We start from the raw sequence: 27218 nt of genomic DNA, 5'->3' as shown, positions 1-27218 counted from the left end.
TGTTTTTATGCAGGATTAATTTGTGGCATATTAAATATAAGCCTGGTTGTGTTGTGGCTAATAGAGTATATATATGTCTTGTGTTTATTTACTGTTGTAGTCATTCCCAGCTGAATATCAGGTCACCCGCGGCTCTCACAGCATCTTCCCTATCTGAATAGCTTCAACTCCCCACTAGTCCTTCACTTGCACTTTACTCATCCACAAATCTTTCATCCTCGCTCAAATTATTGGGGAAATTGTCGCTTTCTCGGTCCGAATCTCTCTCACTTCATGCGGCCATCATTGTAAACAATAGGGAACTTTGCGTATATGTTCAACTGACTACGTCACGCTACTTCCGGTAGGGTCAAGCCTTTTTTTTATCAGATACCAAAAGTTGCAATCTTTATCGTCGTTGTTCTATACTAAATCCTTTCAGCAAAAATATGGCAATATCGCGAAATGATCAAGTATGACACATAGAATAGATCTGCTATTCCCGTTTAAATAAAAAAAATCATTTCAGTAGGCCTTTAAGTGTTAAAAAAAAAAAAAAAATTATGTGCGTGTTCTATTTTTAAACAAAGATCTGAAGTTGTCTTTATTCATAAGTTATCTTTCTGTGATTTTACAAGTCCGGCCCACTTGGGAGTATATTTTTCTCCATGTGTCTAAAATGAGTTTGACACCCCTGATTGTAGACGTTGACATTTTCCCATTAAGTTACTCATCATTTCCCTCTGGGATGCTGTTAAAACAAGGATTTAATCCTCATTCGGTGTCGTCCTTTTGGAGGAGAGACTCCGTCCGTCCCCCGCAAACGCGTGACGTCGCTCGCTTCCCCCCCATAAAAGGTGCCTGACGCCCGGGCTGCGCGCACACAGGCGATGGGAGGTCGCCCCTGGTTGGTCTTGGCTCGGCTTTTTACGCGTCTCCTCTGAAAAACAAACCACGTTCATCGCATTTTTTTGGAGTCGATTTCTTCCAGCACCTGCCCGCAGGATCCGGGGCTCAAGAAGCGGGAGTCAGGGAGGAGAGATCCCCCGCAAACGCGTCATGGGAGCGGGGAGAAGCGGGGCTCTCTTACGCGCGCACACCTGAGGCTTTCCAGCGGATTTTTATTGCATCGATTGCCTTCCAACTTGTGTCTTTTCAACGGGAATCGTTATTATTTCCTCCCAGGGGACTATTGCTGGCTTTTTTGGAGGAGTTTGTCGAAGCCTGCAGAGGATGATGATGGTGCTGTCTGCGTGCGTCCGGCTGGCCATCATCCTGCGTTGTGCGTCCCTCACCAGCGGTAGGCCATTCATTCCTATTATTCACTAAGAGAACAGGTTTGCACTCAAAAAACTTGCTGCATTACATCATTCTCCACACTTGAACTCATCTATTATGTCTGCACTCTTGTTCCTATTGCCTATATGACGTGTCTAGGATTTTGACAGGATTTTTCTGCAGCAATTCAAGTTAAAAGTGGGAAAAATAACTTTTATTATCGTACTGAAGTAAAAGCACATTTTACTTTGTGTTTTTACTCAAGCATAGATCTACAAATCTACTCAAAACTAATATAGCAGTAACTAAAGAAAAGTTGGTTTCCCATGTATTTTTAACACACAAGGAATTTGACTTAGACTTAGACACATTTAGTTGGGTTTTTCTTTGTACTATCAAAAAAAAAAGGTTTGATGAAGCAAATATTTTGTGGAATAATATACAAAAAAACATAATTTTCATGCAAAATACCAATGATCAAGTTTCCTGACATTTGGCCATGTATTTTTTAACACACAAGGAATTTGACTTAGACTTAGACACATTTAGTTGGGTTTTTCTTTGTACTATCAAAAAAAAAAAAGGTGTTTGATGAAGCAAATATTTTGTGGAATAATATACAAAAAAACATAATTTTCATGCAAAATACCAATGATCAAGTTTCCTGACATTATTTGGCCATGTATTTTTTTAACACACAAGGAATTTGACTTAGACTTAGACACATTTAGTTGGGTTTTTCTTTGTACTACCAAAAAAAAAAAGGTGTTTGATGAAGCAAATATTTTGTGGAATAATATACAAAAAAACATAATTTTCATGCAAAATACCAATGATCAAGTTTCCTGACATTATTTGGCCATGTATTTTTTAACACACGAGGAATTTGACTTAGACTTAGACAAACTTTGTTGATCTTTGGAGAATAATATGCAAAAAAAACATAATTTTCATGCAAAGTACCAATGATCAAGTTTCCTTACATTATTTGGCCGTGCACGAGGAATCTGACTTCGACTTGGACACATTTTTAGTTGGGTTTTTCTTTGTACTATAACAACAACAAAAAAGCAGAAGGTGTTGTTTAATGAAGCAAATATTTTGTGGAATAATATACAAACTTTATTGATCTTTGTGTAATAATATGCAAAAAACATAATGTTCATGCAAAATACCAATGATCAAGTTTCCTGACATTATTTAGCCATGTATTTTTAACACACAAGGAATTTGACTTAGACAAACTTTATTGATCTTTGTGGAATAATATGCAAAAAAACATAATGTTCATGCAAAATACCAATGATCAAGTTTCCTGACATTATTTGGCCATGTATTTTTAAACACACAAGGAATTAGACTATAGACTTAGACAAACTTTATTGATCTTTGTGGAATAATATGCAAAAAAACATAATTTTTGTGCAAATACCAATGATCAAGTTTCCTGACATTATTAGGCCATGCATTTTTTAACACACAAGGAATTTAACTTAGACAAACTTTATTGATCTTTATGGAATAATATTTAAAAAAACATAATTTTTATGCAAAATACCAATGATCAAGTTTCCTGACATTATTTGGCCATGTATTTTTAAACACACAAGGAATTAGACTTAGACTTAGACAAACTTTATTGATCTTTGTGGAATTATATGCAAAAAAACATAATTTTCATGCAAAATACCAATGATCAAGATTCCTGACATTATTTGGCCATGTATTTTTAAACACACAAGGAATTAGACTTAGACTTAGACACATTTTTAGTTGGGTTTTCTTTGTACAATGAAAAAAAAGAGCAGAAGGTGTTGTTTGATGAAGCAAATATTTTGTGGAATAATATGCAAAATACATAATGTTCATGCAAAATACCAATGATCAAGTTTCCTGACACTATTTTGCCATGTATTTTTAACACACGAGGAATTAGACTTAGACAAACTTCATTGATCTTTGTGGAATAATATGCAAAAAAACATAATGTTCATGCAAAATACCAATGATCAAGTTTCCTGACATTATTTGGCCATGTATTTTTAAACACACAAGGAATTTGACTTAGACTCAGACAAACTTTATTGATCTTTGTGGAATAATATGCAAAAAAACATAATTTTTGTGCAAATACCAATGATCAAGTTTCCTGACATTATTTGGCCATGTATTTTTAACACACAAGGAATTTGACTTAGACAAACTTTATTGATCTTTGTGGAATTATATGCAAAAAAACATCATTTTCATGCAAAATACCAATGATCAAGTTTCCTGACATTATTTGGCCATGTATTTTTAAACACACAAGGAATTAGACTATAGACTTAGACAAACTTTATTGATCTTTGTGGAATTATATGCAAAAAAACATAATTTTTGTGCAAATACCAATGATCAAGTTTCCTGACATTATTTGGCCATGTATTTTTAACACACAAGGAATTTGACTTAGACAAACTTTATTGATCTTTGTGGAATTATATGCAAAAAAACATAATTTTCATGCAAAATACCAATGATCAAGTTTCCTGACATTATTTGGCCATGTATTTTTAAACACACAAGGAATTAGACTATAGATTTAGACAAACTTTATTGATCTTTGTGGAATAATATGCAAAAAAACATAATTTTTGTGCAAATACCAATGATCAAGTTTCCTGACATTATTAGGCCATGTATTTTTTAACACACGAGGAATTTAACTTAGACAAACTTTATTGATCTTTATGGAATAATATTAAAAAACCCATAATTTTTATGCAAAATACCAATGATCAAGTTTCCTGACATTATTTGGCCATGTATTTTTAAACACACAAGGAATTAGACTTAGACTTAGACAAACTTTATTGATCTTTGTGGAATTATATGCAAAAAAACATAATTTTCATGCAAAATACCAATGATCAAGATTCCTGACATTATTTGGCCATGTATTTTTAAACACACAAGGAATTAGACTTAGACTTAGACACATTTTTAGTTGGGTTTTCTTTGTACAATGAAAAAAAAAAGCAGAAGGTGTTGTTTGATGAAGCAAATATTTTGTGGAATAATATGCAAAATACATAATGTTCATGCAAAATACCAATGATCAAGTTTCCTGACACTATTTTGCCATGTATTTTTAACACACGAGGAATTAGACTTAGACAAACTTCATTGATCTTTGTGGAATAATATGCAAAAAACATAATGTTCATGCAAAATACCAATGATCAAGTTTCCTGACATTATTTGGCCATGTATTTTTAACACACAAGGAATTTGACTTAGACTCAGACAAACTTTATTGATCTTTGTGGAATAATATGCAAAAAAACATAATTTTTGTGCAAATACCAATGATCAAGTTTCCTGACATTATTTGGCCATGTATTTTTAACACACAAGGAATTTGACTTAGACTTAGACACATTTAGTTGGGTTTTTCTTTGTACTATCAAAAAAAAAGAAGGTGTTTGATGAAGCAAATATTTTGTGGAATAATATACAAAAAAACATAATTTTCTTGCAAAATACCAATGATCAAGTTTCCTGACATTATTTGGCCATGTATTTTTAACACACAAGGAATTTGACTTAGACTTAGACACATTTAGTTGGGTTTTTCTTTGTACTATCAAAAAAAAAAAAAGGTGTTTCATGAAGCAAATATTTTGTGGAATAATATACAAAAAAAACATAATTTTCATGCAAAATACCAATGATCAAATTTCCTGACATTATTTGGCCATGTATTTTTTAACACACAAGGAATTTGACTTAGACAAACTTTGTTGATTTTTGGAGAATAATATGCAAAAAAAAAACATAATTTTCATGCAAAGTACCAATGATCAAGTTTCCTTACATTATTTGGCCGTGCACGAGGAATCTGACTTCGACTTAGACACATTTTTAGTTGGGTTTTTCTTTGTACTATAACAACAAAAAAAAGCAGAAGGTGTTGTTTAATGAAGCAAATATTTTGTGGAATAATATACAAACTTTATTGATCTTTGTGTAATAATATGCAAAAAACATAATGTTCATGAAAAATACCAATGATCAAGTTTCCTGACATTATTTGGCCATGTATTTTTAACACACAAGGAATTTGACTTAGACTTAGACACATTTAGTTGGGTTTTTCTTTGTACTATCAAAAAAAAAAAGGTGTTTGATGAAGCAAATATTTTGTGGAATAATATACAAAAAAACATAATTTTCATGCAAAATACCAATGATCAAGTTTCCTGACATTATTTGGCCATGTATTTTTTAACACACAAGGAATTTGACTTAGACTTAGACAAACTTTGTTGATCTTTGGAGAATAATATGCAAAAAAAACATAATTTTCACGCAAAGTACCAATGATCAAGTTTCCTTACATTATTTGGCCGTGCATGAGGAATCTGACTTCGACTTAGACACATTTTTAGTTGGGTTTTTCTTTGTACTATAACAACAACAAAAAAGCAGAAGGTGTTGTTTAATGAAGCAATGATTTTGTGGAATAATATACAAACTTTATTGATCTTTGTGTAATAATATGCAAAAAAACATAATTTTCATGCAAAATACCAATGATCAAGTTTCCTGACATTATTTGGCCATGTATTTTTAAACACACAAGGAATTAGACTATAGACTTAGACAAACTTTATTGAGCTTTGTGGAATAATATGCAAAAAAACATAATTTTTGTGCAAATACCAATGATCAAGTTTCCTGACGTTATTAGGCCATGTATTTTTTAACACACAAGGAATTTGACTTAGACAAACTTTATTGATCTTTATGGAATAATATTTAAAAAAACATAATTTTTATGCAAAATACCAATGATCAAGTTTCCTGACATTATTTGGCCATGTATTTTTAAACACACAAGGAATTAGACTTAGACTTAGACAAACTTTATTGATCTTTGTGGAATTATATGCAAAAAAACATGATTTTCATGCAAAATACCAATGATCAAGATTCCTGACATTATTTGGCCATGTATTTTTAAACACACAAGGAATTAGACTTAGACACATTTTTAGTTGGGTTTTCTTTGTACAATGAAAAAAAAAGCAGAAGGTGTTTGATGAAGCAAATATTTTGTGGAATAATATGCAAAATACATAATGTTCATGCAAAATAACAATGTTAAAGTAACCTGACATTATTTGGCCATGTATTTTTAACACACAAGGAATTTGACTTAGACTCAGACAAACTTTATTGATCTTTGTGGAATTATATGCAAAAAAACATAATTTTCATGCAAAATACCAATGATCAAGTTTCCTGACATTATTTGGCTATGTATTTTTAAACACACAAGGAATTAGACTATAGACTTAGACAAACTTTATTGATCTTTGTGGAATAATATGCAAAAAAACATAATTTTTGTGCAAATACCAATGATCAAGTTTCCTGACATTATTAGGCCATGTATTTTTAACACACAAGGAATTTGACTTAGACAAACTTTATTGATCTTTGTGGAATTATATGCAAAAAAACATAATTTTCATGCAAAATACCAATGATCAAGTTTCCTGACATTATTTGGCCATGTATTTTTAAACACACAAGGAATTAGACTATAGATTTAGACAAACTTTATTGATCTTTGTGGAATAATATGCAAAAAAACATAATTTTTGTGCAAATACCAATGATCAAGTTTCCTGACATTAGGCCATGTATTTTTTTTAACACACAAGGAATTTAACTTAGACAAACTTTATTGATCTTTATGGAATAATATTAAAAAAAACATAATTTTTATGCAAAATACCAATGATCAAGTTTCCTGACATTATTTGGCCATGTATTTTTAAACACACAAGAAATTAGACTTAGACTTAGACACACTTTATTGATCTTTGTGGAATTATATGCAAAAAAACATAATTTTCATGCAAAATACCAATGATCAAGATTCCTGACATTATTTGGCCATGTATTTTTAAACACACAAGGAATTAGACTTAGACTTAGACACATTTTTAGTTGGGTTTTCTTTGTACAATGAAAAAAAAAGCAGAAGGTGTTGTTTGATGAAGCAAATATTTTGTGGAATAATATGCAAAATACATAATGTTCATGCAAAATAACAATGTTAAAGTAACCTGACATTATTTGGCCATGTATTTTTAACACACAAGGAATTTGACTTAGACTTAGACAAACTTTATTGATCTTTGTGTAATAATATGCAAAAAACATAATTTTCATGCAAAATACCAATGATCAAGTTTCCTGACATTATTTGGCCATGTATTTTTAACACACAAGGAATTTGACTTAGACTCAGACAAACGTTATTGATCTTTGTGGAATAATATGCAAAAAAACATAATTTTTGTGCAAATACCAATGATCAAGTTTCTTGACATTATTTGGCCATGTATTTTTAACACACAAGGAATTTGACTTAGACAAACTTTATTGATCTTTGTGGAATTATATGCAAAAAAAACATAATTTTCATGCAAAATACCAATGATCAAGTTTCCTGACATTATTTGGCCATGTATTTTTAAACACACAAGGAATTAGACTTAGACACATTTTTAGTTGGATTTTCTTCGTACAATGAAAAAAAAAAGCAGAAGGTGTTGTTTGATGAAGCAAATATTTTGTGGAATAATATGCAAAATACATAATGTTCATGCAAAATAACAATGTTAAAGTAACCTGACATTATTTGGCCATGTATTTTTAAACACACAAGGAATTTGACTTAGACTTAGACAAACTTTATTGATATTTGTGTAATAATATGCAAAAAACATTATTTTCATGCAAAATACCAATGATCCAGTTTCCTGACATTATTTGGCCATGTATTTTTAACACACAAGGAATTTGACTTAGACTCAGACAAACGTTATTGATCTTTGTGGAATAATATGCAAAAAAACATAATTTTTGTGCAAATACCAATGATCAAGTTTCCTGACATTATTTGGCCATGTATTTTTAACACACAAGGAATTTGACTTAGACAAACTTTATTGATCTTTGTGGAATTATATGCAAAAAAACATAATTTTTATGCAAAATACCAATGATCAAGTTTCCTGACATTATTTGGCCATGTATTTTTAAACACACAAGGAATTAGACTTAGACTTAGACAAACTTTATTGATCTTTGTGGAATTATATGCAAAAAAAACATAATTTTCATGCAAAATACCAATGATCAAGATTCCTGACATTATTTGGCCATGTATTTTTAAACACACAAGGAATTAGACTTAGACACATTTTTAGTTGGATTTTCTTCGTACAATGAAAAAAAAAGCAGAAGGTGTTGTTTGATGAAGCAAATATTTTGTGGAATAATATGCAAAATACATAATGTTCATGCAAAATAACAATGTTAAAGTAACCTGACATTATTTGGCCATGTATTTTTAAACACACAAGGAATTTGACTTAGACTTAGACAAACTTTATTGATATTTGTGTAATAATATGCAAAAAACATTATTTTCATGCAAAATACCAATGATCCAGTTTCCTGACATTATTTGGCCATGTATTTTTAACACACAAGGAATTTGACTTAGACTCAGACAAACGTTATTGATCTTTGTGGAATAATATGCAAAAAAACATAATTTTTGTGCAAATACCAATGATCAAGTTTCCTGACATTATTTGGCCATGTATTTTTAACACACAAGGAATTTGACTTAGACAAACTTTATTGATCTTTGTGGAATTATATGCAAAAAAACATAATTTTTATGCAAAATACCAATGATCAAGTTTCCTGACATTATTTGGCCATGTATTTTTAAACACACAAGGAATTAGACTTAGACTTAGACAAACTTTATTGATCTTTGTGGAATTATATGCAAAAAAAACATAATTTTCATGCAAAATACCAATGATCAAGATTCCTGACATTATTTGGCCATGTATTTTTAAACACACAAGGAATTAGACTTAGACACATTTTTAGTTGGATTTTCTTCGTACAATGAAAAAAAAAAGCAGAAGGTGTTGTTTGATGAAGCAAATATTTTGTGGAATAATATGCAAAATACATAATGTTCATGCAAAATAACAATGTTAAAGTAACCTGACATTATTTGGCCATGTATTTTTAAACACACAAGGAATTTGACTTACACTTAGACAAACTTTATTGATATTTGTGTAATAATATGCAAAAAACATAATTTTCATGCAAAATACCAATGATCCAGTTTCCTGACATTATTTGGCCATGTATTTTTAACACACAAGGAATTTGACTTAGACTCAGACAAACGTTATTGATCTTTGTGGAATAATATGCAAAAAAACATAATTTTTGTGCAAATACCAATGATCAAGTTTCCTGACATTATTTGGCCATGTATTTTTAACACACAAGGAATTTGACTTAGACAAACTTTATTGATCTTTGTGGAATTATATGCAAAAAAACATAATTTTCATGCAAAATACCAATGATCAAGTTTCCTGACATTATTTGGCCATGTATTTTTAAACACATAAGGAATTAGACTATAGACTTAGACAAACTTTATTGATCTTTGTGGAATAATATGCAAAAAAACATAATTTTTGTGCAAATACCAATGATCAAGTTTCCTGACATTATTAGGCCATGTATTTTTAACACACAAGGAATTTGACTTAGACAAACTTTATTGATCTTTGTGGAATTATATGCAAAAAAACATAATTTTCATGCAAAATACCAATGATCAAGTTTCCTGACATTATTTGGCCATGTATTTTTAAACACACAAGGAATTAGACTATAGACTTAGACAAACTTTATTGATCTTTGTGGAATAATATGCAAAAAAACATAATTTTTGTGCAAATACCAATGATCAAGTTTCCTGACATTATTTGGCCATGTATTTTTAACACACAAGGAATTTGACTTAGACAAACTTTATTGATCTTTGTGGAATTATATGCAAAAAAACATAATGTTCATGCAAAATACCAATAAACAAGTTTCCTGACATTATTTGGCCATGTATTTTTAAACACACAAGGAATTAGACTATAGACTTAGACAAACTTTATTGATCTTTGTGGAATAATATGCAAAAAAACATAATTTTTGTGCAAATACCAATGATCAAGTTTCCTGACATTATTTGGCCATGTATTTTTAACACACAAGGAATTTGACTTAGACAAACTTTATTGATCTTTGTGGAATTATATGCAAAAAAACATAATTTTCATGCAAAATACCAATGATCAAGTTTCCTGACATTATTTGGCCATGTATTTTTAAACACACAAGGAATTAGACTATAGACTTAGACAAACGTTATTGATCTTTGTGGAATTATATGCAAAAAAACATAATTTTTGTGCAAATACCAATGATCAAGTTTCCTGACATTATTAGGCCATGTATTTTTTAACACACAAGGAATTTGACTATAGACTTAGACAAACTTTATTGATCTTTGTGGAATTATATGCAAAAAACCATAATTTTCATGCAAAATACCAATGATCAAGATTCCTGACATTATTTGGCCATGTATTTTTAACACACGAGGAATTAGACTTAGACACATTTTTAGTTGGGTTTTCTTTGTACAATGAAAAAAAAAAAACAGAAGGTATTGTTTGATGAAGCAAATATTTTGTGTAATAATATGCAAAATACCTAATGTTCATGCAAAATACCAATGATCAAGTTTCCTGACACTATTTTGCCATGGATTTTTAACACACGAGGAATTAGACTTAGACAAACTTCATTGATCTTTGTGGAATAATATGCAAAAAAACACAATGTTCATGCAAAATACCAATGATCAAGTTTCCTGACATTATTTGGCCATGTATTTTTTTAACACACAAGGAATTTGACTTAGACAAACTTTATTGATCTTTGTGGAATAATATGCAAGAAACAAAAAGTTGAGGTCCCCTTTTAAAAGTACATTTTTAGTGGAGTTTCTCTTTGTAAAAAGCAGAATGTATTGTTTGATGAAGCAAGGCTTTTGTGGAATAATGTGCAATACATTCATGCAAATACCAACGATCAATTGTCCTGACATTATTTGGCCATGTATTTTTAACACACGAGGAATTTGACTTAAACGTTGTTCAATGCAAGAAACAAAAACTTTAGGGTCCCTTTCAAAAGTTAATTTACATTTTTAGTGGAGTTTCTCTTTGTGCTTGATGAAGCTTTGTGGAATAATGTGCAAAAAACATAATTTTCATGCAAAATACCAATGATCAATTTTCCCTGATGGTTGTCCGATACCATTCACTACTATTTCCAGGTGCGTTTTGTTATTCATTATTTTAATTGTAGCAAATAATGGCATTTGAAAGTGTTAAAAGTGCAGCTCTTCATAAACAATTTTCTGAAAACTAATGAATTCTCTATTGTGTGTGCCCTGTCATATATAAACACACAAGCTAAGATGTTTTTTTTCAACTAGCTTATATTAATGAGCATATTTAATGTACTGTAATGTTGACTTTAAAAGTACAAATACACAATAAAGCAACCCGGTTACAGTACGTTCCACATCTGTATTTGATATCAAAATACTGTACCTTGTTAAAGGCCTACTGAAATGACATTTTTATTTATTTAAACGGGGATAGCAGATCTATTCTATGTGTCATACTTGATCATTTCGCGATATTGCCATATTTTTGCTGAAAGGATTTAGTAGAGAACAACGACGATAAAGATCGCAACTTTTGGTATCTGACAAAAAAAAGCCTTGCCCCTACCGGAAGTAGCGTGACGTAGTCAGTTGAACATTTCCGCAAAGTTCCCTATTGTTTACAATGATGGCGGCCAGAAGTGAGAGAGATTCGGACTGAGAAAGCGACGATTTCCCCATTAATTTGAGCGAGGATGAAAGATTTGCGGATGAGGAAAGTGCAAGTGAAGGACTAGTGGGGAGTGGAAGCGATTCAGATAGGGAAGATGCTGTGAGAGGCGGGTGGGACCTGATATTCAGCTGGGAATGACTACAACAGTAAATAAACACAAGACATATATATACTCTATTAGCCACAACACAAGCAGGCTTATATATAATATGCCACAAATTAATCCCGCATAACAAACACCTAGATGTTTGTTATGCTAGCTCCTAGCTCCCATCCATATAACCCGCCAATACAATTCAAACACCTGCACAACACACACAATCACTCAGCTCAAAGGACCGTTCACCTAACCCAAGGTTCATAAAGCTTATATATTTAACCAAAGTTACGTACGTGACACGCATGCACGGGCAAGCGATCAAATGTTTGGAAGCACAGCTGCGTACTCACGGTACCGCGTCTGCGTCTGTGTATCCAAATCAAAGTAATCCCGGTAAGAGTCTGTGTTGTCCCAGTTCTCTACAGGCGTCTGTGTATCGAAGTCAAAGTCCTCCTGGTAAGAGTCTCTGTTGTCCGAGTTCTTCCATCTTGACTGCATCTTTCGGGAATGTAAACAATGAAACGCCGGCTGTGTTGCGTTGCTGATATCCCTCGCAAAATACTCCGATTCGCACTGACAACTTTCTTCTTTGCTTGCTCAGCTTCTTGCTCCATAATGCAATGAACAAATTGCAACAGATTCACCAACACAGATGTCCAGAATACTGTGGAATAATGAGATGAAAACAGAGCTAGTTTGTATTGGCTTCAATGGGGGATCCATACCTCTGTTTCACTGGCTACGTCACGCGCATACGTCGTCATCCAAAGGAGTTTTGAACCGGAAGTTTAGCGGGAAATTTAAAATTGCACTTTATAAGTTAACCCGGCCGTATTGGCATGTGTTGCAATGTTAAGATTTCATCATTGATATATAAACTATCAGACTGCGTGGTCGGTAGTAGTGGGTTTCAGTAGGCCTTTAACTCTGCATTAACTAGTACAGAGTATAGTTTCACTTCTTTCTTAATCCACTAGAGGAAGTCCTGTCCTTCTTGATTGCCTGATTATTGTTAATGTGATGCCATGATACAAATATTCGTGGTTAAAAGTTTACATACACTTGTAAACAACATAATGTCATGGCTGTCTTGAGTTTCCAATAATTTTTTTGTGATAGAGTGATTGGAGCACATACTTGTTAGTCACAAAAAAAACATTCATGAAGTTTGCTTCTTTTATGAATTTATTATGGGTCTACTGAAAATGTGAGCAAATGTGCTGGGTCAAAAGTATACATACAGCAATGTTAATATTTGCTTACATGTCCCTTGGCAAGTTTCACTGCAATAAGGCGCTTTTGGTAGCCATCCACAAGCTTCTGCTTAAATTTTTGACCACTCCTCTTGACAAAATTGGTGCAGTTCAGCTAAATGTGTTGGTTTTCTGACATGGACTTGTTTCTTCAGCATTGTCCACACGTCTAAGTCAGGCCATTCTAAAACCTTCATTCTAGCCTGATTTAGCCATTCCTTTACTACTTTTGACGTGTGTTTGGGGCATACTTGCCAACCTTGAGACCTCCGAATTCGGGAGATGGGGGGGGGGGGGGGGTGTTGAGGTTGGGGGGCCAGCATACCCCTTCCCCTTCGAGCTGTCCTGGATGAACTGAAATTATTTTTTCCAATCATTTTGGAACTTGCAAGTGTACTTCTGCTTCTTACTCGTCGTCGCCATGTCTCTTCTTCGTTCTTCTGCTTCGTCTCTGCTATATTTTTGGACGTTACTGCAAACTTTTGTACTTGCCGTAGTTTTGAAGCAATGCATGATGGGAATCCGGATGTTGTGTGTCAGTGCGTTAACGTGCCGGCTGGAATAAACACACGCTGAGAAATAGCTCCGTGCCTGCCTACTTTATGGGTTATAGATAAACCTACGGATAACGGAGACATATATAATAGTCTCCTTTGCAGGTGAGAGAGGACGCTAAAGGCACCGTCAGTCTACCCCAGGGCAGCTGTGGCTACGAAAGTAGCTTACCACCACCGGGTGTGAATGAATGATGGGTTCTCACTTCTCTGTGAAGCGCTTTGAGTGTCTAGAAAAGCGCTATATAAATCTAATCCATTATTATTATTATTAACACTAGAAGTCCCAGCATTTTTCTGTCTACCTAGAAGACCCAGAGAGGGGTCATTTGGCCCGACGCTTTTCCCGAATACACTAATCACTCATTTTGTTATGGTAATGAGGCTGTTAGGGGCAGTTTGTCTAGGTAGACAGAAAAATTATACATGTGGGAAATGCCGAAAGGAGCAATGGCAGTGCCAGGATTGTGAGTGACTGCTCAAATGTATGTCAGTCACGTTTACATGGACATGGTTTTTCATTCTTTGTAAATATGCTTTTTTCTTTGTAAAAATTTTTTTTTAAAGTATTTTTGGCACACAAAAATAACAATTGCTTCTGCAACAACCCTCCACACCAAAACTGGGAAAACAGTTGCTTTTTCATTCTTTGTAAATATGTTTTGTTTTGTATTTTTTTTAACAATAAATGTCAGAGTGTTGATCCCTTCATTCTGTTGATCCTTGCAAAAACACACACAACCTACCTCAGAACTAAAGCTTGAGCTGTAAGGTCCCCTCCCCCACACAGGCTCAAGTGGCCCCCTGCCGTGTGCCACTAACAGCCACATTTTCATAACAAAAGGAGTGTCCACAGGGGGGACTAGGGGTCAAATGACCCTCTTGTGTGTTTTCTAGGTAAAAATGTCAATTGACCCTTCTCTGCGACTTCGCCTACTGAAATTATTTTTATTTATTTAAACGGGGATATCAGATCCATTCTATGTGTCATACTTGATCATTTCGCGATATTGCCATATTTTTGCTGAAAGGATTTAGTAGAGAACGACGACGATAAAGTTCACAACTTTTGGTCTCTGATTAAAAAAAAAAAGCCTTGCCCCTACCGGAAGTAGCGTGACGTAGTCAGTTGATCATCTCCTCACATTTTCCTATTGTTTTCAATGCAGCTAGAGAGATTCGGACCGAGAAAGCGACGATCACCCCATTAATTTGAGCGAGGATGAAAGATTCGTGGATGAGGAACGTTAGAGTGACGGACTAGAATGCAGTGCAAGACATATCTTTTTTCGCTCTGACCGTAACTTAGGTACAAGCTGGCTCATTGGATTCCACACTCTCTCCTTTTTCTATTGTGGATCACGGATTTGTATTTTAAACCACCTCGGATACTATATCCTCTTGAAAATGAGAGTCGAGAACGCGAAATGGACATTCACAGTGATTTTTATCTCCACTACAATACATCGGCGAAGCACTTTAGCTACGGAGCTAACGTGATAGCATCGTGCTTAATTGCATATAGAAACAAAATAAATACATCCCTGACTGGAAGGATAGACAGAAGATCAACAATACTATTAAACCATGGACATGTAAATACACGGTTAATGCTTTCCAGCCTGGCGAAGGTTAACAATGCTGTTGCTAACGACGCCATTGAAGCTAACTTAGTATAATGGGACCTCACAGAGCTATGATAAAAACATTAGCGCTCCACCTACGCCAGCCAGCCCTCATCTGCTCATCAACACCCGTGCTCACCTGCGTTCCAGCGATCGACGGCGCGACGAAGGACTTCACCCGATCATCGGTGCGGTTGGCGGCTAGCATCGGCTAGCGCGTCTGCTATCCAAGTAAGTCCTCCTGGTTGTGTTGCTACAGCCAGCCGCTAATACACCGATCCCACCTACAACTTTCTTCTTTGCAGTCTTCATTGTTCATTAAACAAATTGCAAAAGATTCACCAACGCAGATGTCCAGAATACTGTGGAATTATGAGATGAAAACAGAACTATTTTGTATTGTTTTCAATGGGGTACGATACTTCTGTTTCACTGGCTACGTCACGCGCATACGTCATCATCCAAAGGCGTTTTCAACCGGAAGTTTAGCGGGAAATTTAAAATTGCACTTTATAAGTTAACCTGGCCGTATTGGCATGTGTTGCAATGTTAAGATTTCATCATTGATATATAAACTATCAGACTGCGTGGTCGGTAGTAGTGGGTTTCAGTAGGCCTTTAAGGCACGCCCCCAATATTGTTGTCCGGGTGGAAAATAGGGAGAAATTCGGGAGAATGGTTGCCCCGGGAGATTTTCGGGATTGGCACTGAAATTCAGGAGTCTCCCGGAAAAATCGGGAGGGTTGGCAAGTATGGTTTGGGGGTCATTGTCCTGTTGGAACACCCAACTGCGCCAAAGACCCAACCTCCGGGCTGATGATTTTAGGTTGTCCTGAAGAATTTTGAGATAATCCTCCTTTTTCATAGTCCCATTTACTCTCTGTAAAGCACCAGTTCCATTGGCAGCAAAACAGGCCCAGAGCATAACACTACCACCACTATGCTTGACTGTTGGTATGGTGTTCCTGGGATTAAAGGCCTCACCTTTTCTCCTCCAAACACATCGCTGGGTATTGTGGCCAAAGAGCTCAATTTTATGGCGGACTAGTTGCGTTAACTGGCTGTGTCTCACTTGTTTTGTGGAATTATTTGAAACGAACACACAAGGTTGAGTCTGTTTGTTCCAGCTATTGTAATCGCGGGGTGAAAAGGATTAAACATGTCCACGAAAAAGAATGTTTCGTCTTCATGGCCCCGGTCCATTTCATTGTCTCCTGTACTGTACATACCTCAAATGACACAACATAAGGTTGTAAAAAGTTGGATGTTCCTCCACTTTTGAGCCGCTGAGATGCACAAGCCTTCCTAATAAACAGCCCTTCCAAACAAAGGAAATAGTCTTCCTGATGCCCTGTTGTCTGCAACCTGGTTTTCCTTCAGCGTCCACACAAAGCGTGGGAAAGACAGAAGAAGGAAGCGGACGTCAGGGCCGAGAGGGATTGTTCTTGGGAGTAAAGGTCATGCTACCTGAGCAGAGAATTCACCCTGGATGTTCTTCTGCTACTTCTGAGTGACGTTGAGCGGTCACACAATAGGAGGGAGGAAAGGAGAGCCTTGGCTGCTAGAACAATTAGTGATGGGACATCAAATTGTCTGACAATCTAACAATGCAATGGAATAGATCGTTACGTTATCAAAAAAAAAGGATTTGTCAAGCGATATCAAGGATTATACGTCGGTGGAGTTGCCGGACATGTCGAGCTATCTGGTTGCTCCAAAGCATGGAGGTCTACAACTTATTTGTGTGTGGCTGGGTCAAGGAAGTTGGTATCAAGACTCTCCCGGATAAATATGTATCGTTTTTGCTCGGTTAAGGTTGCATTTCATGATTTAACTTTGTGTCTACAGCCATGTTTGTTGTTGTTGTTGTTGTTGTTGTTGTTGCACACGCCATTTACGAGTAGCGTGTTTTCCCCCGTCTTTATCAAAATATAACTATGGATGTCAACATTGTGTATGTGCCGAAAAATTCATTTATTATAGTTTATTAAAATATAACTATAGATGTCAACATTGTGTATGTGCTGAAAGATTAATTTATGATTGTTTATCAAAATGTAACTATAGATGTCAACATTGTGTATGTGCTGAAAGATTCATTTATGATTGTTTATCAAAATATATCTATAGATGTCAACATTGTGTATGTGCTGAAATATTAATTTGATTATCAAAATATAACTATAGATGTCAACATTGTGTATGTGCTGAAATATTGAATTGTGATTGTTTATCAAAATATAACTATAGATGTCAACATTGCGTATGTGCTGAAAGATTAATTTATGATTGTTTATCAAAATATAACTATAGATGTCAACATTGTGTATGTGCTGAAAGATTCATTTATGATTGTTTATCAAAATATAACTATAGATGTCAACATTGTGTATGTGTTGAAATATTAAATTGTGATTGTTTATCAAAATATAACTATAGATGTCAACATTGTGTATGTGCTGAAAGATTCATTTATGATAGTTTATCAAAATATAACTATAGATGTCAACATTGAGTATGTGCTGAAAGATTCATTTATGATTGTTTATCAAAATATAACTATAGATGTCAACATTGTGTATGTGCTGAAAGATTCATTTATGATTGTTTATCAAAATGTAACTATAGATGTCAACATTGTGTATGTGCTGAAAGATTCATTTATGATTATCAAAATATAACTGTAGATGTCAACATTGTGTATGTGCTGAAAGATTAACTTATGATTGTTTATCAAAATATAACTATAGATGTCAACATTGTGTATGTACTGAAAGATTCATTTATGATTATCAAAATATAACTGTAGATGTCAACATTGTGTATGTGCTGAAAGATTAACTTATGATTGTTTATCAAAATATAACTATAGATGTCAACATTGCGTATGTGCTGAAAGATTCATTTATGATTGTTTATCAAAATATAACTATAGATGTCAACATTGTGTATGTGCTGGAAGATTCATTTATGATTGTTTATCAAAATATAACTATAGATGTCAACATTGTGTATGTGCTGAAAGATTCATTTATGATTGTTTATCAAAATATAACTATAGATGTCAACATTGTGTATGTGCTGAAATATTAAATTGTGATTGTTTATCAAAATATAACTGTAGATGTCAACATTGTGTATGTGCTGAAAGATTCATTTATGATAGTTTATCAAAATATAACTGTAGATGTCAACACTGTGTATGTGCTGAAATATTAAATTGGGATTGTTTATCAAAATATAACTAGATGTCAACATTGTGTATGTGCTGAAAGATTCACTTATGCTTGTTTATCAAAATATAACTATAGATGTCAACACTGTGTATGTGCTGAAAGATTCATTTATGATTGTTTATGAAAATATAACTATAGATGTCAACATTATGTATGTGCTGGAAGATCCATTTATGATTGTTTATCAAAATATAACTATAGATGTCAACATTGTGTATGTGCTGGAAGATCCATTTATGATTGTTTATCAAAATATAACTATAGATGTCAACATTGTGTATGTGCTGGAAGATCCATTTATGATTGTTTATCAAAATATAACTATAGATGTCAACATTGTGTATGTGTTGAAATATTAAATTGTGATTGTTTATCAAAATATAACTATAGATGTCAACATTGTGTATGTGCTGAAAGATTCATTTATGATTGTTTATCAAAATATAACTATAGATGTCAACATTGTGTATGTTCTGAAATATTCATTTATGATTGTTTAGCAAAATATAACTATAGATGTCGACATTGTGTATGTGCTGAAAGATTCATTTATGATTGTTTATCAAAATATAACTATAGATGTCAACATTGTGTATGTGTTGAAATATTAAATTGTGATTGTTTATCAAAATATAACTATAGATGTCAACATTGTGTATGTGCTGAAAGATTCATTTATGATAGTTTATCAAAATATAACTATAGATGTCAACATTGAGTATGTGCTGAAAGATTCATTTATGATTGTTTATCAAAATATAACTATAGATGTCAACATTGTGTATGTGCTGAAAGATTCATTTATGATTGTATATCAAAATGTAACTATAGATGTCAACATTGTGTATGTGCTGAAAGATTCATTTATGATTGTTTATCAAAATATAACTATAGATGTCAACATTGTGTATGTGCTGAAAGATTCATTTATGATAGTTTATCAAAATATAACTATAGATGTCAATATTGTGTATGTGCTGAAAGATCCATTTATGATAGTTTATCAAAATATAACTATAGATGTCAACATTGTGTATGTGCTGAAAGATTCATTTATGATTGTTTATCAAAATATAACTATAGATGTCAACATTGTGTATGTCCTGAAAGATTCATTTATGATTATCAAAATATAACTGTAGATGTCAACATTGTGTATGTGCTGAAAGATTTATTTATGATTGCTGCCTTTGATAAAAGCTTAAATCTTGTAGGTTTTGCTCACATTTTCTGGCTTTTATTTGGACTCGCCGAGTTGGTGCTTTACAAAACACTTGTAGCAAAAATGTAGCAAAAACTCAGAAACAAGATCAAATACAAATAACGGGTAGGTTATATGAGGCATAAATAACCAACTGAGAACGTGCCTGGTATGTTAACGTAACATATTATGGTAAGAGTCATTCAAATAACTATAACATATAGAACATGCTATACGTTTACCAAACAATCTGTCACTCCTAATCGCTAAATCCCATGAAATCTTATACGTCTAGTCTCTTACGTGAATGAGCTAAATAATATTATTTGATATTTTACGGTAATGTGTTAATAATTTCACACATAAGTCGCTCCTGAGTATAAGTCGCACCCCCGGCCAAACTATAAAAAAAAAACTGCGACTTATAGTCCGAAAAATACGGTACACATTGGCCCCCCCAGACACATTTTTTCTCTCAACGTGGCCCCCGAGTCAAAAATATTTGCCCAGCTCTGCTCTATGGCATTTTCTCCAAGTCATTGGCAATACCGCACCGTGGCTTCAATACCGTGACGATATCGTGCCGTTAGGTGTTGATATCGTTACATCCCTAACTGTTTGTGGATAAATCTCTTCCAACCTCCCAAATGTTTGCTTTAAGGGCCTACTGAAATGAATTTTTTTTATTTAAACGGGGATAGCAGATCCATTCTATGTGTCATACTTGATCATTTCGCGATATTGCCGTGTTTTTGATGAAAGGATTTAGTAGAGAACAACAACGATAAAGGTCGCAACTTTTGGTCGCTGATAAAAAAAAAGCCTTGCCTATACCGGAAGTAGCGTGACGTCCCCAGAGGAAGGACTCTTGCATTCTACCATTGTTTTCAATGGAGCGAGAGAGATTCGGACCGAGAAAGCGACGGTTACCCCATTAATTTGAGCGAGGATGAAAGATTTGTGGATGAGGAACATGAGAGTGAAGGACTAGAGTGCAGTGCAGGACGTATCTTTTTTCGCTCTGACCGTAACTTAGGTACAAGTTGACTCATTTGATTCCACACTCTCTCCTTTTTCTATTGTGGATCACGAATTTGTATTTTAAACCACCTCGGATACTATATCCTCTTGAAAATGAGAGTCGAGAACGCGAAATGGACATTCACAGTGACTTTTATCTCCACGACAATACATCGGCGAAGCTGTTTAGCTACTGAGCTAACGTGATAGCATCGGGCTCAAATGCAGATAGAAACAAAATAAATAAATCCCTGACTGGAAGGATAGTCAGAAGATCAACAATACTATTAAACCATGTACATGTAAATACACGGTTAATAATTCCCAGCCTGGCAAAGCTTAACAATGCTGTTGCTAACGACGCCATTGAAGCTAACTTAGCAACCGGACCTCACAGAGCTATGATAAAAACATTAGCGCTCCACCTACGCCAGCCCTCATCTGCTCATCAACACCCGTGCTCACCTGCGTTCCAGCGATCGACGGAAGGACGAAGGACTTTACCCGATCAGCCGTGCGGTTGGCGGCTAGCGTCGGCTAGGGCGTCAGCTATCCAAGTAAGTCCTCCTGGTTGTGTTGCTACAGCCAGCCGCTAATACACCGATCCCATCTACAACTTTCTTCTTTGCAGTCTTCATTGTTCATTAAACAAATTGCAAAAGATTCACCAACACAGATGTCCAGAATACTGTGGAATTTTGAGATGAAAACAGAGCTTTTTTGTATTGGATTCAATGGGGTACCAATACTTCCGTTTATCTAGTGACGTCACGCGCATACGTCATCATACATAGACGTTTTCAACCGGAAGTTTAGCGGGAAATTTTAAATTGCACTTTGTAAGTTATGTGTTGCAATGTTAAGATTTCATCATTGATATATAAACTATCAGACTGCGTGGTTGGTAGTAGTGGGTTTCAGTAGGCCTTTAATAATTTTAGAAATAGGATATTAATGTCTGGCTTGTTTTTGGGAGTGTTTTTTTTAATTTCCTTCCCGGACACTTGAGATGAAGTGGAGAACGGGAGTAATGAGAGGTCTTATTTAAGTCCACTAGAGGCTCGGTGTGCTAAATCTTAGGACAAAACAACAATCTCTTGGATTGGGAAATCAGACAGAAGTTGCTGATAAAGTTAATTCCATAAACTGTGATTAAGTCAACAAACTGCTTGGTGATTGAAGTATGTGGTCCATACCAGCTGGATCCACCGAGAGCTTGCAATTTATTCTTTGTAAATCCTGCATGAGATTTCAATTTCAAGGAGCTTCCGTCTGACCTTGAGTCTTAATCGCGGACCATGGAAGCCAAATCATTTAACTTAGCTTCCTTCAAGAGATCCCTGTTTGTTTGGCATTGCTTAAATCTATTTAACTTACCATTATGACCCCTCCAGTGTTTCTTTATTTTGTGTTTTTTTTTTTAAGAAGCGTCTTGAGGCATTTTACTCCGAATCTCTGAAGACTAATTTCAAGCTAATAAAACGGCACTCTCTCCAACTGTTGTCTTAACCTCGCCGTTGGCAAAGTGGGAGTATTTCAGAGGAATCAAAAAGAAAACTCCAACAAACAAACGCACACACACACACACACACACATTCTTGTATTTATCACCTTTTGGGGCCTGAGTAAAATGCCTACCTCTTTAGGACCACCCTTTCTAGATATATAAAGATTTATATTTACAACATTAATAATACATACATACTATGCAAATATAAAAAAAAGCTTGTTTTGAAAAATGAAAAAGGTCACAATTTCACAAGAAAAACCTAGAATTTTGGCGGTATTATAATAAAAGTCGTCATTTTACTCCACGCCAGTCAAAATTTTACGAGAAAAACGGAACATTTGTGCAATATTATGTCAAAAGTTGGAATTTCACTCAATAACAGTCGCAATTTTACAAGAAAAGCTTAAAATTTTGGCAATTTTCTGAAAAGAGTCGTAATATTTACTTGACAAAAGTCACAATTGTATAAGAAAACTTTGTCATTTTGGCAATCTTATAATAATAATCGTAATTTTACTCGGCAAAATTATGACAAAAGTCATAATTGTACTCCCAACAATTTAACTATTTTACAAGAACAACAAACAAAATTGGCAATATTGTGATACGAGTCGTAATTTTATATGACAAATGTCACCATTTTGCATTAAAAAGTAATAATTTTACATCAAAATAATCATTTTACAAGAAAATATTGCAATGTTACAGAAACAGAAAGAATGTGAGAAATTGTTCCCAATTTTACAAAACAGAAGTCGACGCATTGTGAGACGCATTTATTTTAGTTAAATTTTTTAAAAAATGTTTTGTTTGTAATTGGTTTTTAATCTTCATTATTTACTTCAAGTTATTACAGTATGTCTCTATATACATATTTATTTTATTTGTGTTATTAATTTTGGCCAAAGGGGGCGCATTACAATTTCTTACACACACTTTATTACATATGTTGGCCAGAGGGGGGAGCACTTCAAAATTTTGACACACACTTGTTATTTCATATGTTAACCAGAGGGGGAACACTTTTAAAACCGACACAGTCAATTTGAAAAATCACTCCTTTTTGGGATCACCCTCCATTTTTTTTTATAGATTTCACCACCAGGGGTGCAAATGAGATCTCTATTTTTTGTTTTTTGTAATGTGCGTAAGGCCGATGACAAAGGAGTCACAGACCACAGATGGCCCCTGTGCCGCATTTTAGGCAACCCAGCTGTAGAAGCTAACTGTTAATGGCCACTATAGTCTTAGTGCCGTAGTGTATTTGTTCATCCTATGGTCACATATGGGATGTTGGTTGTCTTACGTCAGCACCGGAAGTCGTAAAATCAGGGAAGTCCTTCTTTAGCTGCCGTCTTGTTTTATCATATATTGCTGCCTTTGCACCTGTCAATGTTTACTTTTGTATGCACATTAAATCAACAAAAAAATCCCGACTTTGGAGCAATGTTCACGGACTCTAGTATTTGGCTCTCTATTAGATGCAATGGTTTTCCGTGTTGGGACCATGATTTATGTCCTAACTTGTTCACAACTCCTCATATGGAAGCTACTTTTCCTTCTTGATGTCTCAAGAAGGGTACACACACACACACACACACACACACACACACACACACACACACACACACACACACACACACACACACACACACACAAAGGTTGTACAGACAGAGCTTTGGCAACTGATCCAAAGTCTTGTCAAGGGGTTTCCACTCATTTTTATATTTTCTTACTGTTTGACTTACTTTGTCTTTGGCAAAGCATGACCACTATTCCACTGCCACATAGAATAGAATAGAAAGTACTTTATTGATCCCTGGGGGAAATTCAGCACCACAGTTCGCTCACAATAGACAATAAACACTTAGGTATGTTTTACATGTGAATAATATAAATACAGTCTATTATACAGCATTATTCACATGTGAATAACATAAATACAGTCTATTATACAGCATTGTTTACCATTGTTGGTATATTGTCTATTAACATTGTTGGCACAAAACCCCAAAAGCAGTGAAGTTGGGATGTTGTGTAAATGGTAAATAAAAAGAGAATACAATGATTTGCAAATCCTGTTCAACTTATATTCAATTAAATAGACTGCAAAGACAAGATATTTAATGTTCACACTAAGAAACTTAATTTTGTTTTGCAAATAATCATGAACTTAGAATCTAATGGCAGCAACACATTGCAAAAAAGTTGTCCCAGGGGCATTTTTACCACTGTGTTACATGGCCTTTCCTTTTAACAACACTCAGTAAACGTTTGGGAACTGAGAAGACACATTTTTGAAGTGGAATTATTTCCCATTCTTGCTTGATGTACAGCTTAAGTTGTTCAACAGTCTCCCTTCTGCTATTTTAGCCTTCATATTGCACCACACATTTTCAATGGGAGACAGGTCTGGACTACAGGCAGGCCAGTCTAGTACCCGCACTCTTTTTCTATGAAGCCATGCTGTTGTAACACGTGGCTTGGCATTGTCTTGCGGAAATAAGCAGGGGCGTCCATGGTAACGTTGCTTGGATGGCAACATATGTTGCTCCAAAAGTTGTATGTGCCTTTCAGCATTAATGGTGCCTTCACAGATGTGTAAGTTACCCATGTCTTGGGCACTAATACACCCCCGTACCATCACAGATGCTGGCTTTTACACTTTGCGCCTAGAACAATCCGGATGGTTCTTTTCCTCTTTGGTCCGGAGGACACGACGTCCACAGTTTCCAAAAACAATTTGAAATGTGGACTCGTCAGACCACAGAACACTTTTACACTTTGCATCAGTCCATCTTAGATGAGCTCGGGGCCCAGCGAAACCGGCGGCGTTTCTGGGTGTTGTTGATAAATGGCTTTGGCTTTGCATAGTAGAGTTTTAACTTGCACTTACAGATGTCGCGACCAACTGTAGTTACTGACAGTGATTTTCTGAAGTGTTCCTGAGCCCATGTGGTGATATCCTCTACACACTGATGTCACTTTTTGATGCAGTACAGCCTGAGGGATCCAAGGTCCTTGATATCATCGCTTACGTGCAGGGATTTTTTTTTTCCAGATTCTCGGAACCTTTAGATGATATTACGGAGCGTAGATGGTGAAATCCCTAAATTCCTTGCAATAGCTGGTTGAAAAATGTTGTTCTTAAACTGTTGGACGATTAACTCAGGCATTTGTTGACAAAGTGGTGACCCCTCCTCGTTTGTGAATGACTGAGCATTTCATGGAAGCTGCTTTTATACCCAATCACGGCACCCACCTGTTCCCAATTAGCCTGTTCACCTGTGGGATGTTCCAAATAAGTGTTTGATGAGCATTCCTCAACTTTCTCAGTCTTTTTTGCCACTTGTGCCAGCTTTTTGAAACATGTTGCAGGCATCAAATTCCAAATGAGCTAAAATGTGCACAAAATAACAAAGTTTTCCAGTTCGAACATTAAATATATTGTCTTTGCAGTCCATTCAATTGAATATAAGTTGAAAAGGATTTGCAAATCATTGTATTCTGTTTTTATTTAGCATTTAGACAACGTGACAACTTCACTGCTTTTGGGTTTTGTAGAAGTAGCCTACATACATACACTGTCCAATCAAGTTCTTACTATTTGTACTGTACATTTATGTGTCTAGACAAAAATATCAGTATGAACCACATCGTAAGTATTTTTATGTAATGGCAGCTTAACCATTGTGATCAAACGTGTATTGCGATGCTTCCCCAGGGTCAATATGCTATTTTGTTCCTGTGCACCGAGACAGGATGCTACTGTTGCTCCCCTAACATCAGGGTCACTTTTTTTTTTTTTTGTGACTCAACACTCCATGACACTTCCCTCTTTTGTTATCCCACTCAGCCACCCTTTCTACATCTGCTGGACTGGCATGGCCGTCATCATGCATTGTCTTACTTTCGCCTTGAACGCAACACACACACACAAAAAAAGATCCTCCCCTGACTGTTGATGGTTGTGTTGCTTCGTTGGAGGAAGTGCGGGAAAAGTGACGGGAATTCTGACTTTGTGTTTCTGGTAGATAAACAGTGACAATACAGCCATCTCAATCAATTTATTTAAAGGCCAGAACTTTTTATTTTCTGGCAGGCTCTGTGAGAGCCAGATGGTGTCTTTGAAAAGATATAAAATAAATATATAACATCGTTGTAAGCCAAGTCATGTAAAACAAATCAGTCCATCATGTCATCATGATCTCGTACAGCTTGAAATCAAATACTATGAACATCAAAAGTTCATAGTTGCAATGTAATAGCACAAAGCTGTTTTTTTCTCTCTAAAAATTGTTATTGCTCAGAAAATGATAATGCATCAAAATCCACGTTGTTGTGAATTATTGACCCACTCAAGGCTGTACTTACTTCACTTGAAATATTCCACCTTAAAATATTTTTTGGGAAAAATATTGCATATTTTGTGTTTGCTAAAAAAAAACATGGTTTCTATAACAAAAATGCCATAAACTCTAATAATTTTAGTGGTCTTTTTATTTTTTAAAGTGTTTTTGTTTAGAAAAATAAAAATTAATTAAAATCAATGCTATGAATTTTTGACCTACTCAAGGCTCCACTTACTTCACATGAAATATTCCAC

At 34.7% G+C, this 27218-nt stretch overlaps 1 protein-coding gene across 2 annotated transcripts in view; it reads left to right on the top strand.

Annotated features, from left to right (window-relative positions):
* Window positions 1–27218, top strand: part of kdrl (kinase insert domain receptor like) — a 234004-nt gene that overhangs the window by 8250 nt on the left and 198536 nt on the right. The window contains exon 2 of one of the 2 annotated variants that reach the window (XM_062044282.1): window positions 1165–1279. In XM_062044282.1, coding sequence (XP_061900266.1) covers window positions 1213–1279 — 67 coding nt within the window. In that variant the 5' untranslated portion in view covers window positions 1165–1212. Of the gene's footprint in view, window positions 1–850; window positions 1280–27218 lie in introns of those variants that run through there. The other variant, XM_062044281.1, reaches the window with a different exon arrangement.

The sequence above is a fragment of the Entelurus aequoreus genome, linkage group LG04 (assembly GCF_033978785.1).
Source record: "Entelurus aequoreus isolate RoL-2023_Sb linkage group LG04, RoL_Eaeq_v1.1, whole genome shotgun sequence".
Lineage (NCBI taxonomy): Eukaryota > Metazoa > Chordata > Actinopteri > Syngnathiformes > Syngnathidae > Entelurus > Entelurus aequoreus.
Note: the sequence above shows the minus strand (reverse complement) of the source record. Positions and strands in the feature narration are given on the sequence as shown.